This window comes from Cyrtonyx montezumae, unplaced genomic scaffold (assembly GCF_038088225.1).
Source record: "Cyrtonyx montezumae isolate F1298 unplaced genomic scaffold, pur_monq_1.0 scaffold_15, whole genome shotgun sequence".
NCBI classification, from domain to species: domain Eukaryota; kingdom Metazoa; phylum Chordata; class Aves; order Galliformes; family Odontophoridae; genus Cyrtonyx; species Cyrtonyx montezumae.
In genome coordinates this window covers 8,405,428-8,418,635 of record NW_027071881.1, presented here as the reverse complement: position 1 = coordinate 8,418,635, position 13,208 = coordinate 8,405,428, and the positions used below count along the sequence as shown (strand labels likewise).

Here is a 13,208-nt window from a genome sequence, read left to right as displayed (position 1 = left end):
CTCCTGTGAGGGCTCCCCTAACCTTGAGTCACTCTCTGCTGTGCCTCTGCTGACTTCTTGTCACTGTACCGCAGCAAGGAGCAGCGTGGGGCTACAAGGGATGGCGATAGGAGGATGGCTGGACTAGATGATCCTGTAGGTCCTTTCCAACCTCATGTACCTGTGAACCTATGAACTTAAATTTGCAAGAGCACGTACGGTAAAAGTTATTTTAATGAGCTGCGGGGATTTCTGAATTTTCAAGTTCTTTCAGCTTTCTTCTGCAGCTTACAGGGTAGGACTGGACAGCACACAAGACCAGGCTCCTTTAATTCTCGAGGATATAAAATATAGCCAATAAGATTTCAGTGCTCAGATGGTGGGAGGATTATTTCACTGCTGGGGCTATTATGTAGCAATTCCCATCCACGCAGCCTTATGGGGAGGGCTGTCACAGAACCTGCGCTGATTAGCTTTGCTTGAAGCAAACATAATCCAAATAGCAACGTGACAGTGTGTGCCCTGATAGAGATACTTTACAGATGGATAAAACAGGCTAATAATACTTAATGGCATTCTTTTTGAGGATGGTAACTGTGAGAAGTAAGCTCTCTGAAGATTAAAAGCGTCACATAAATGCTAAGTATTCACGTTACAGAAAATTGGCAAATCCTATTGTAATAACTAAATCTTCTTCTGCTCTCCACACACAAGATGCCATACCTTTGATTTGTTCTGTGGTTAGAAAAGAAAAGCTTTATCCCCTGGATGAGCCACCATGAACCAAAGAATAGGTATGAAGGGAAAAAAAAGAAAAAAGACTGAATAATTTCTTTTTTTTAAATACCAAAATTCTGCCGCTGTAATTCTTGAATTCCTGTTGTGTACTGTGACTGCTGAGTTTGTGTTAACACAGCTAAGACTTCACTGAGTAATTGGAATGGAGCAATTTTTACTCATTATTTAGGGAACAAGATTAATTATTACAAGACACTTACACAGCCATTCTTTAACCAAGATGATGAGAAGACAATAGAGCTGCAGGTAACAAAAAATAAAAAAGAGGGGGAGAATTTGTCAGTGGCAAAAAGATTGATTGTAATTCTTTAAGAACAGAAGGAACATGTCATTAGCTGCAATATTTTAGAATAGGGGACCATAAAGAAGTCGTTTTACTTTTCCACTGATGACACCCTTCATTAACACCCCACAGAACGCAGTGCAGGTGATACTGATGACACTGACTGCCAGCAATTATTTTTCTTAAAGCAGTGCTGCTTCAGCTATATGAAGTGCAAATTCACTTCCCTAATTTCTAAGATAAAACCCAGTATTTAACTGTATCACAACGTTAGATAAAATGCAGTAAAAATGTTCTTCTCAAGAGCAGGAAATTTCCAGTGCAGAAAAGCTCTTGTTTCAGGACATCTAACTACTAGAGACACGGTCTGAAAGGAAGTACTTCTTCGGCCCAAAATAGATTAATGATGCCACATTCTAGTTCATTTCTAGAAGAAATATAAATCTGCAGAACTAAAGCTCTAATTGCTAGCTCACTGCTCCCAGCCTTTCCACACAGACTTACAGCACGCAGCGCTCCCTGTTCTGCTCACAAACTTCCAAGCTTTCTCCATCTGAGGTTTCATATTTTCAAATCACAATTTCCCAAGCTAACAAATTAACAGCGATCATTTCAAATAATTGCCAAAATCCAACTAAATCAGTCTCACGACCATTTGTAGAGTTCTACTGTGACAGTACCTGCTTGAGTATTTCAGCTCGTGACTGAAGAGGCCAAAAATGCCTGCAGCAGGACAAAGCCTGAGAACTTCCATTAGCACTGTGCATTAAGATAAGGAATAATGACTCAAAAGGCAAAGGAAATATGAGCACGTTCTATACTAAATACCTGTATGGTATGAGTGGATGATAAACACCACGTGAAAAAAAAAAGATCAGTGCAATATGAATACCAAACATAGCTCATGTGAGGGGGTTGTAATGGGTGTTATTTTTAAAGTTAGAGAAATAAATCTCTGTGTAGAATGCAAGTACATCTTATTTTGGCCCAGTGGCATTACCTCTTAGAGCTCCTGGATCCAATTCAGACTCTGAACAATTGCCACATTACTCTTCAAGCATCAAGTCTTCCTTTCCAATGTTCCTTCTCTAAGACCGCAAAGCACATAATAATTTTTCTTCCCCTCTTCCTACAATCTAAGATCTGATGTTGCACAGCCACTGAAGTTATTTATTCACAACTTAAAAAAAGGTTAAGGTTTTATATTCAAACTTATAGGGAGCCAAGTTACATGTTTCTTTTTACCCCTGTACAGTTCCAAAAAGCCAGCTATCATCTACCGTTTTAAGTGAAAGAGCTTCAAAGATTAGTTAGCATCTACAGCATCCTTCTCCCAGGAACTCTGAATGGTTTGAACCACGTTCCATCTCAATCCACACATGAATTTCCACTTCACCTGCACAGCTCACAAGCAGCAGCCCAGAAGAGCAGGCTGGTTTGTCCCCAGACACAGCACACTAAGTACAAATGGCTGCTGGCCTCATGTGCAAACCTCCACGTGGTAGGGGCTGTGTGCTCTGTGCTCTGACAGCCACGAAGGAGGAGGATTTCAAAACTCTATGGACTGCTGCCTGTCCCTCCATACACCATGCCACCTATCTGCGAGTGCATCAGAGGTAATCAAAGAGCAAAAAGGTGACAAGCAGTGATTCAGGGAGGTAACAAATTTAGTACATGGGCCACTGACATTAAATAAAGCATACAATAGGAAATAAACCCTGGTCACAGTGAACTGCTTTGATTATAAACTGTCCAAACATTTCTCAGGCTTATCCCATTTTGCCTCTAAGGTAAATAAAGGCCTCGTTACAAATGTTAGCAGATTTTCTAAAGGAAGTCATTTTTAAAAACTACTGGATTATTTAACTAACAAACACACACCTCTACCTCACAGAACTCAGCTTCCTATCAGGATTACACTAAAACAATGAAGGATTCCTGGTTTTATTGTCACTGTGATAAGTGACCTAGCTGCTTGCACAGAAGACGATTGTGACTTGCATCAGTTGTAAACAGATATGGTTGAAACACTACAGAAATTGTATGCAGACACATTTTGTTCCAAACGAAGACCTGCTAAGAATCAGAAATCCAGCACAGCCTTCCCATCAGTTCAGTAAAACTGCAGTTAGAAGGTGAACACTATCTCCTACAGCAAGGCTTTCGCCAACCACGCTCAGTTGTAAGCATGGGTGAGTGATAAACCCACTTCTCCAAATTGTTAAGATTCATCATGTACAAAACAAAGGCTTATTCCGCAGCTCAGCTGAAAAGACCAAAGCTATATAGAAACAGACATTGCTAACAAAGGCAAGATGTCCCTTAAAACAGAACGCGTATTAGGATTTTGCCACTCCTCAGGCAAGCAGGGTATTTTCCTTCAGTAAGCACTAGCAATAATATAGTATTCAAAGTTTTGTGAATCAGAGCCTTTCAAACTCGGAGGCAGAATCTACATTAATGGATTTTTTCTTCTACGTTCATCTTTGCCCAAAGGCTTCATTGTCTCATTATGTAAATGACCTTTTCATATGAAAATTAAATGTTAAAGATGCTTTTTGCAGTTCTTCAATACTGCAAATATCACAAGGATATTCACAGTAATCTAGATGAACTATAACTTAAACAAAAACAACTGCTTCAAGCAATAACAAATTAAGTAACTTGTTTTAAAAGTACTTAAAAATTGAAAGCCTTATTTAGAATTAACCTCCAAAACTTTCTTTCCTATATAGGAGCCTAAATAAGGAATATGGCTGCTTTATTATGAAAGGATAGATTGCAAAACGCAGTTCTGAAAATCTGCATGAAGAAGAGCCTTCAGTCTTGCGTTACATGTGCTCATCACACTTCCCATCCCACCACACATCCCTCGTGCAAGCCAGCCACCAGCCAGCACCAACCTGGAGCTCACCAGAGCTGGGGCAGTGCAAAACAAACACCACGTGCTGCAAAGCAGTCTCCACTGCACACTGAGCCCCACGTGTTACTCAAGTATTTCTGTCACTAGCATGTAGCTTGGTGCTGCTGGCTGCCCAGGGTGCAGTAACAATGCTGACAGTCAACGTGCTGCTGGTTACAAGGGCAAAGAACTACCAGTCAAGGACAGGCAGAAAAACTCACACCACTTCCACTCGCTAGGAACACAGCTTCACTTCAGAGGTGTCCATAAGTGCTTTATTCTGTAAGGGATCCTGTAGCATGACACCAAACTCTCTTGGACACATTCCCAGCCCTCAGTCAGCAGCAGTAACACCGTGCTGCAGGTCCTGCAGAGAACAGTCCCTAACAGCACCTGCCCAGCTGCGGGGTGCACAGCTCCCTGCTGGGAAAAGCTTCATCAGCCACCAGCCTACCATTAAATAACCCAGGGAGCCCTCAAAACAAACAAAAAAACCACCAACAAACAAAAGCCTACAACTGAACAGCTCTGGCTTACAACAGTCCTTGAAATAACTTGCTCAGCAGACAGAAACAATTCCGGTATTTGGAAATGCAACACTTGTTCCACACCTCCTCCATTTCCTTCTGTATGTTCACTGTGTCTTGAATTTCTTCTTGGACAAAAGCAAGCAGGATTATTTGAAAAATAACTGGTATGTTAAGATAAGACCTCAAGGTTACAGCACCCATTAGACACGCTCATTAGACACTCCTCACATGCCAACTTAACTAAGAACGAATTTGGGAATTCACAAGCTAACAAAAATAAATACACATCTAGCTTTCAGAACATATGTTATCATTTAAAAATGACAGACAGTAGTAATGTCTGACTTTCTTAATTACAGAGAAATCATAATGGTTTCTACCATAAGGTAGCAGTTGTACACTTTAATTTATAAAATTAGACATACCACATCTCACCCAACCACATCACTTCCTAATGCTGTGCTCTCTGTTCTCACACAGCTTGTCCTCCCTTCACAGGCCCAGGTTTTGAAGGTGATTTCATTTTTTATGAGTACTAAAGAACTGAATGCCATACTTATTTTACAAAATGAGACAGTAGACCAACTTCCACTTAAGCATAACAAAGGAAAAGAAGGTTGTTTTACTGATTTCTCACACAGTGCCAGCAGCCAGACAGCCCAACGCTGCTATGGGTCAAGTGCAGCAGGACTCAAGTAACCCCTCCCTCCCCCCACCTTTTTTTTTTTCTTTTTTTTGATCTTTCACGTTTCATTAGAGATGCTTCACATCATTTTGAAAAGCTTCTCAGCTTCTATTTCTGTCTTATTTTATCATCTCTCTAGGATATTGTCAGGTAGACTTAGAAGCCTGAACTTATACTGCATAAAAACAAGGCTTTCCCAAGCTGAAAATGAACAGAAATATTTCACAGCATCTATCAGGTCCAAAAGCATCTCGGAAGGCCACCTAGGTCAGCCCTGCACTGAAGGCCAAGTCAACACAACTCGGAGCAGACTGCAGAGGGCTTTATCCAGACAGGTCTTGAAAATCTGTAAGGATGAAAGTTTAACAATGTCTCTGGGTATGTATAGTTAAAAAATAAAATAAATAAAAATAAACAATCCAAGCCTGCTGTTACACAAGTAGGAACTAGAAACTGACTAGAAAGAGCTGGCCGTGAATATTTTGATTTCACTGATTAAAACATAAGAGAAAGCAGAACAAAAAGGTGGATGAGCAATGAGACACAGGCATGTCTTCTCTAGGACAACACAAGAATGTTTTCAGCTCTTCATTTAAATCTACAGCATCAATATAAGAAAATATATTATGTAAATAGCTGCCTGATAGTTTACTCGTAGCTTATGCCAAGTTGTTCGACACTCAAAATGAGGATTTGTTCAGCTTATCCCTTAGCTCCCAGCCTCCATGGCTGAAATGATATTATCTATTTACGCTCACTTGGCAGCTTTCCTGACTGCTTTGATTTGAGCCTCTAGTAACACACTGACAGGATAACAATGCACCTAATATTATGAGACTACTATTATTTAAAAGATACATTTAATCTGTTAAAGAGAGAAACCAGAGAACTCCCAACTTTTACTGAATCATATATAGAGGTTTTGAGAGCTTTCTGCTGTAAGGTGTTCAACCATTTGCTGCTTCTGAAACACCCACACTCTTAAACACTGCTTTGTCAGACTTACCCCCATGCGTCCATCCTGCACCCAAGCATCACTCTCCAGCTCACTGCTGTGCCTGGCAGAGCTGGTTTCAGGAACCAGCTAAGGCTAACTGAAGACCTGCTCAAAAGGTGCACACATCTGACATGCTCCTTCAAAATCACAGCATTCACATAAGCTCAATCAGATGGCAACAATTTTCTCTATTTTAGAACTTTTCAAGTGGTATATCATAAATGCTTCTGAAGAGCAACAAAGGGCATCTCAGGAAAGGTGAGATCGTTAGCTGACTGAAGTTCACCATGCAAATGTTCCAACAGTAAATAGGAAGTGATTGAAAACCACCGCTTCTCTCATCTTGGAACACGAAGTAAAAGAGAAAGTAGTCACTGCAACTTCGCAGCAGCACTACAGGTTAAAAAAAAAACACCTCTCTTCTAAGAGCAGCCTTTTTCCACCCATTTGTGGAACTTTAAGAACTCATTTACACAAATATTACATGTCCAGCTTAAGGCTGCTGAGGTATCCTCCCAAAACAAGCATCAGAACTAAATGCCACAGTTGTGAAATAATTACTGCTCTGAGAATTTGAGCAGCTACTCGCAGCTCTGCACATTTATAAACAGGAAGTGAGAAGCGATGCATTCATACCTGCTTTCATCACATGACAGAGCCCCAAAGCCATCAGACGCTGGCTGACACAAGCCTTCCTGAATAACACAGGCAGCCTCAGTAAGGATCCTACAAACACATCTGGGATTTAAGAAGTTCATTTCCAAGTCTGGATTAATAAAGAATAAAGAAGTAGTTCTCTTGGGGCTCAAGGGCTGAGCCCATGGATTTTGTCATCAGGGTGAAATGAACTGACACATGCAAGTCAGTCTGCCATCATCCTTTTGTCAGCCTTATTAGATCTGTAAGCTTGAGGACACGAATGAGCAGTAACCAGATCAGAGACCCACAGCCTGATTTGGTAGGAAGGGACCCCAGAGACCTTTCAGCAGCCACTTTCTCTGAAGGCAATACTCATTAGCCACTCTGATGCTGCTGCAGCTCCTCTTCCATCCCAGCACATGTGGAAGAGCAATGGTACCACTTTTCAGCAGAATAAAAACCCAGCCTTCCTCCCCAGCACAAATTGCACAGACACATGACTGTTCATTGACATTTCCTTGGTTTAAGTGGTTACCTGACTGAATATCTAGCATACATAAGCTGAAAATAGCCTCAGTTAGCATGACCTGCTATCTTAATAGGAGACCAAGTTTCTCTGATCATTGCCTCATCTCATAATTTTCAAGTACCTTGATAGATTTATGCTCTGTGAGTCTTTCTTACACTCTAAACATTATTTAAGCAGTGTGCATTAACAGTCATTGATTCCTCCACAGATTCCTTAGGAATCTGAAATAAACCAGCCATCAATTAATATCATGCAGACATCCCTTTCCTGGGGAATCCTCATTGAAGTGTTCTAAACAGAACGCAGCACACAGCAGCCCCAGCAAATCAGGAGATCTCTTGGGGTCAGAAAAAAAGCAACAAACTCAAGAATCACGTTTGTATCGTTACTCATTACAAACTCAGTTTGATGAGAAAACCCATTTCCTTATACATAGTTTGCAATAAAGTACTTCATTTCACCTATAATGACCTGCCCAAGAATTTCACCTTCTTACAAAGAAGCCAATCTCAAAAGTCTCCAGGTTCAGGAAGAGCTCCGCTCAAAAGTAAGTATAAGTTCAAAACCTCTACCATTCCCACAGCAATGGGTAAAGCTGTGCCTCTGGCTACTGTAAATAGGATGACAGTACCTCAGCAATATTCCTAACAAGAAAAGAGATGCCTAAAATAGTACCCCTTACTTTTCACTCCCAAGCTACATAATCAAAGACTTTAAATGGCAGAAGAGAGAAAGAAGACTGTAACACAGTGTCAGCTGCACTGGGGGCCACGAGACAGCTCCACCAGGGCCACCCGCCAGCCACATCACCCGCAGGGCAGTCAGCTGCCCATGTCCACGAGCAAGATATAAAAAAAACCATAAGAACCACAGTGCTATCTCATGTTCCAGAGCAAACGCGGCCATTAACGCTGCCCTCACATCTTCATCTCTTTGAACAGAAGTTACATTTTAGCTACGGTTATTTATACCCTGAGCGTTTAACTACAGCAACTCTCCTCACCTTCACTCCTGGTTCCTCCCCAGGAGAAATTACGATAACGTACAAATAGAATATAAAAATTTCTCAACATTTAATAGCCTAGACACAACATTAGATAAGGTACATTAACTGACTGTGAATGTACATGGCTTTTATTCTCTTATGAACAGCGTTTTGATACTTAGCCTGTTTTACACGCACCGAGATTCACTGGTTAAGCAACATAACCACTTAGCAAAACCCCCATTCATACTGGAAAGCCTGAAAGAAACCTTCTGCTTTCTGACAGAAAACCAGCATTAAAAGATTCATATAGACAGAATAACACTAAAGGGAAAAGTTACATCCACTGTGCAAGAAGTAATTTTAAATAACTTTAGAATTAACCTTACTTTTAAGTTTAGTAACTTTTCCTGACCAAGTTTCCAGAATAGCCTCCAGATTTTGAAGCAGTATACAAGTTTGATTTAAACTTCACAATTTCAGACATTCAGCTTCTCTCATTTATGAGCTTTCAGCTTTGACCAAATGAACATATTTTCCTCCACACAGTTTATTTCAAACATTTCCTGCTATATTCAACTTCACACTCCTACCACACTACATTTACGACTCCGGTGCCTCTAAGAATACGTACAATTATACAGAGCTATATATACACAGAGGTGCTTTGGAAGAGCTTCAGATACTTTCACTGGAACTGAAATTCTTCAAGACTGCTCTGTCTGAAATCTGTAATGAAAAGGAGTTTGAATCCCGCATTTGTTGCCTCTCCTTGACGGTATTTAGAATATGCTGCTCCATTTCCTATATGACATGGCATCCCTCCGTGGCTCCACCACTAAAAAAAGAGAAATATCTAATGAACGTCTAATAACCATCCCATTTGGCGTTACTCTGCTTCTCCCTCAATTAACGCTCGCTGTTCCCTGCCAGCTTTCCCTATCACCCATACGCTCCTCAGGTGCGAGCAGACACAAACAGGGCAGCTCCGTACCGCTCAGCCGGTGGAATTTATCAGCGCTGCAAACATCAAACAGGTGACCTGCCAGCATCGCCCGCACGGCATCACGCGCACGCACGGACCGACAATTCCAAGAAATCCACCTCCCTGCAAACCGCCTCCTGTCGAGAATCTCCGTCCGTCTTTGTCCTCGGACAGCGGCGCAGAGCTGTCAGCGTGCAGCCGCGAGCGTTCAGCGTGTCCATGTTTACGGGTTGCTCCTCCTCCGGGAGCGCCGGAGCCCGGCACGGCGGCACAGCACGCGGAGCGGAGCGGATCGGAGCGGCCCCGCGGGGCGCAGCGCGTGCTCCCGGCGGAACAGGCGCGGGGCGGCTCCTGTCAGCGCGCCTCGCTCGGTGCCACCGTCAGGGCGACCGCGGAGCGACGAGGCCCGGCCGGTGCCGGCGGAGCCTGGGCGTGGGCAGCGCCGCCAGGGCGGAGGGCGCGGGGACGGGCGCTCCTCAGGGCCCGGTGGTAGAAATAAACACAGGGAGCGGGAGCGCGGCCGAGGCGCGGAACGGCGCAGCCCCCACCCCCACCCGCGCCGCACTCCGCTCCGCTCCGGTGCCGCCGGCAGCCCCCGGGCGCTGACAGAACCGGGCCCCCCCGCCTTCCCCTCGGCCCTCACCCCTTCGCAAGGCCTCGTCGTAGCTGAGGAAGCCGATGCGGGACTCCTTGGCGCCCATGGTGCCCCTCAGTCCATGGCCCGGCCGGCGGGGCGCCGCGGAGCCCGGGCTGCGCCGCTAGCGCCTCCGGAGCACAGGGCGGGGGGGGGCGGGGCGGGCCGCGGGGAGGAGGCGGCCGCGCGCCCTCTCTGCCGCCTCCTCCATGGCGGGTCACGTGAGGCAGCCGCCCGCCCCGGAGCGTCACGTGACGGAGGAGGGCCGTGCGTAACTCCCTCCCCGGGCGCCTCCTAACGGACGTCGCGCGCCGAAGCTGAGGAGGCGGCGGAGGCTCCGCCCCTCCGCCAAAGGGAAGTGCCCCGCGTCACGTGACGGGGCGCTGCCCGCCTCCTGCTCGTTGCGCGCCAAGGGTCCCACCTCCCCTCAGCTGCTGGGGGTGGGTGTTGTTGAAGCAAGGCTTTCCCCAGCGCGTGGTTTCCTCACTGAGGGATCCCACCCCTCAGAGCCAACTAAAGGTCACGACAGAGTTATCCGATGCCGGTTCACACGTGGCTTTTTCTACAGCAAACACTGCAAACAAAACAGTGCTTTGCACATCAGCCCCTCGTTACATACCTACATTTCAAACCTGGGTCTTCAGCGCCCTTCTGTCTCACACAGCTCTCCTCAATGCCCCACGCAGTCCCTCACACAAAGCAACTTTGATTTAGGTACAGTATAAACTCTTTGAAATATTCCAGAAGACGGATACAACAGTTGTGGCGACACGTCAACCTAAGGCAAAGTTGGCCAATGCTGGAAACAGCTGGAGGAGAACCTGCTTTATCTCATCAATAAATGAATTCCAGATCGTGGCCTTCGCTCCGCTATGCTCCATTTGTGACGGATCACTTTTCTAAGTATTATAGCTGGGGAGACATGGTTTAATGCCTGACTTTGTGGTGTGATCCTGAGTGATCTTGTGCCTAGTAATAATCTCTTTGTATTTTGGTTGCTCTTCTGCATTACAGAGATAATGATACGCTGAGAATCTCCATTTTGGCTTGGAGCAAAAAGCTGCACTGGGATACAGCCAGACCCAAACTGGCAGAGCAATGAGAGCAGGAAGCGACTATGGGTGCCTTAAGAGATGCCTATGGGCTTCACACCGATTTCCTCTGCTTTCCACACAGATTTCTCCATGACTATCCCCACCTAACCTCCTTTAATCTGTTCCTTCAGTAAATTATGTTATTAAACAACAAAGTTACAAAGCTACTCAGTATTTATCTGCTGTGCCCTGACAGAAGGGCTACTTGTAGCACACACAAGCCCTGCTAGCAGGCTGCAGAGATTAGGCAGCGCGGGGCTTTTAATGACAGCTGGTTTACTGGCTATAGTGAAAAAAGATGACCATCCAAAATGATAACTGCAAATCAGACCCCGCCACCATCCTAGCTTAAAGTATAGCCAAAAGCAGCTGACAGTATTTGATGCAAATGAAGAAGCAGAAGCATCCACCGAGGAGGTCCTTCTAGAGGAATTAAGATAGTTTGAAAAGATTATTAATCACGGTTAACAAACAATTCACAAAATACATTCATTCCAAAATGGTTAAAAAAATACATATTACTTTAAAGCTCACTGTTTTTCACAGCTAGCTTTAAACTAATTTTATGTTTAGACTAATACTGCATTTTTATATGGCATTTAAAAAAAATCTAAAGTGACATCTCATGTCCCATAGACATAAATGATGTCTAACAAGCAGTAGAATTTTCCTTGAAGAGTGCTTTAAAATAATTTGCTCTGCCCATTGTATGCACCATGGCTTGCACCAAATTTAATAACAAAGATATTCTAGATTGGAAAATCAGACTGGAGGCTTAGGATGGCAGAGTCTTTGTTCAGATTAAATTAAGCATGTTCTCAAAGGCATTGAAGCAGGAACCTAAAGATAAGACTTTGTATGCTAACTGTGGATTCGATCTGGCTGTAAGTTTTTAATGAAGCCTTATTGGGGAGCACAAGGTTACAGATATTGCTACTGTTTAAATGCTATGCCAAAAGTAAATCAAATTAAGATGTAGTGAATCCAGACTTCTATTAGATGGATTGAGCTCCTCTGTTCTGTTTGAAGAATGCTATATAAGTAAACTGATGGTGACTGGTCATGTGGCAATTGATCACTGTGATTTATTCAATCATTCACGAATCACAAGTAGATTCAGATGCTCCTAGCAAGTACTTTTAAGTGTCTTTGCATCATTGTCAACTGTCTGTGGCAAAGCATCTGTTCCTGTACAGAGGCTGCAGAAGGTGTGCGGCAACGTGGCCTTAATGGCAGGGCAGCTGCCGGTCCCCAGGAGGGTGCCAGGCCGTCCCCAGGCTGCCAGGAAGGAATAATGAGTCATGAGGTTGAGCTGCAGTCTAAGGCTGAGGTGGGCATCTGCACTAGAGTTGCACTGATCAGATCTGAACCCAGAAGAGATGAGCCAAATAATTGTGGAACTGCTGTGCTGAATAAAAACAGTTCTGAGAACAACAGTGGTGTAGTCCCTAGGATTTCCTGAATCGAAGTTCACTTTTTAAAACAAGGAACTGAAAATACAAGTTTCCCTGCTTTATTATGTGCCTCTACATCTCTGCCTCTTTCCCCGTATCTGTCTCCCTCCAAGGACATTTGACATTTAATGATGGGTCGATCTTGGCAAACTACTTCAAAATAAACATATTATGGTGTTCCGTGTAAATGCTGCACTCTGTTCTTAGGGATAATTGCAATCTTCAAGCTAAAGATGCTCCAAATAAATAAAGAAACAAAACATGGGCTGTTCTTTAGTATTTGTGCTTAATACCAAATGGACGGGAACAGAGTTTTTCAGCAGAGATGGAAAGAACAACAAGGCAGTGTGCAAATCACCAGTGAAGGTTTGAGACGCACTGCAGCAGGCACTGCGCAGACACGAGACAACTTTGATCCCTTGTGCTCCACACGGTCCTGAGCACGGCTCAGCAGAGCACATCTCAAGTATTTAGAGAGAGCAGGAGCTGGGAGAGATACCAAGGCACAGTGAGAATGTTCATTTACCCGAGAGACGAATGGTCTCAAATCTTTTTAGTTGTAATTAAGTGCTGAGTGAGACAAATTTCTCAAATCATTTTCTGCCAATCTAATTCTGATGTTATCAGAAGGAAAGAGGAGAATACGAGAGACTCCCTTGGAGAACAACTGAGCTACACATGCAAAATGCAGCTTCTGTCACACTTTTCAGGAAA

At 43.9% G+C, this 13,208-nt stretch overlaps 1 protein-coding gene across 3 annotated transcripts in view; it reads right to left on the bottom strand.

Moving 5' to 3' along the window:
• The window catches only part of USP32 (ubiquitin specific peptidase 32), a 59,034-nt gene extending 48,976 nt beyond the window's left edge, over window positions 1–10,058 (bottom strand). For all 3 annotated transcript variants that reach the window (XM_065732062.1, XM_065732063.1, XM_065732064.1), the window contains exon 1: window positions 9,956–10,058. In XM_065732062.1, coding sequence (XP_065588134.1) covers window positions 9,956–10,013 — 58 coding nt within the window. In that variant the 5' untranslated portion in view covers window positions 10,014–10,058. The remainder of the gene's footprint in view (window positions 1–9,955) is intronic.
• Window positions 10,059–13,208: the final 3,150 nt, after the last annotated feature.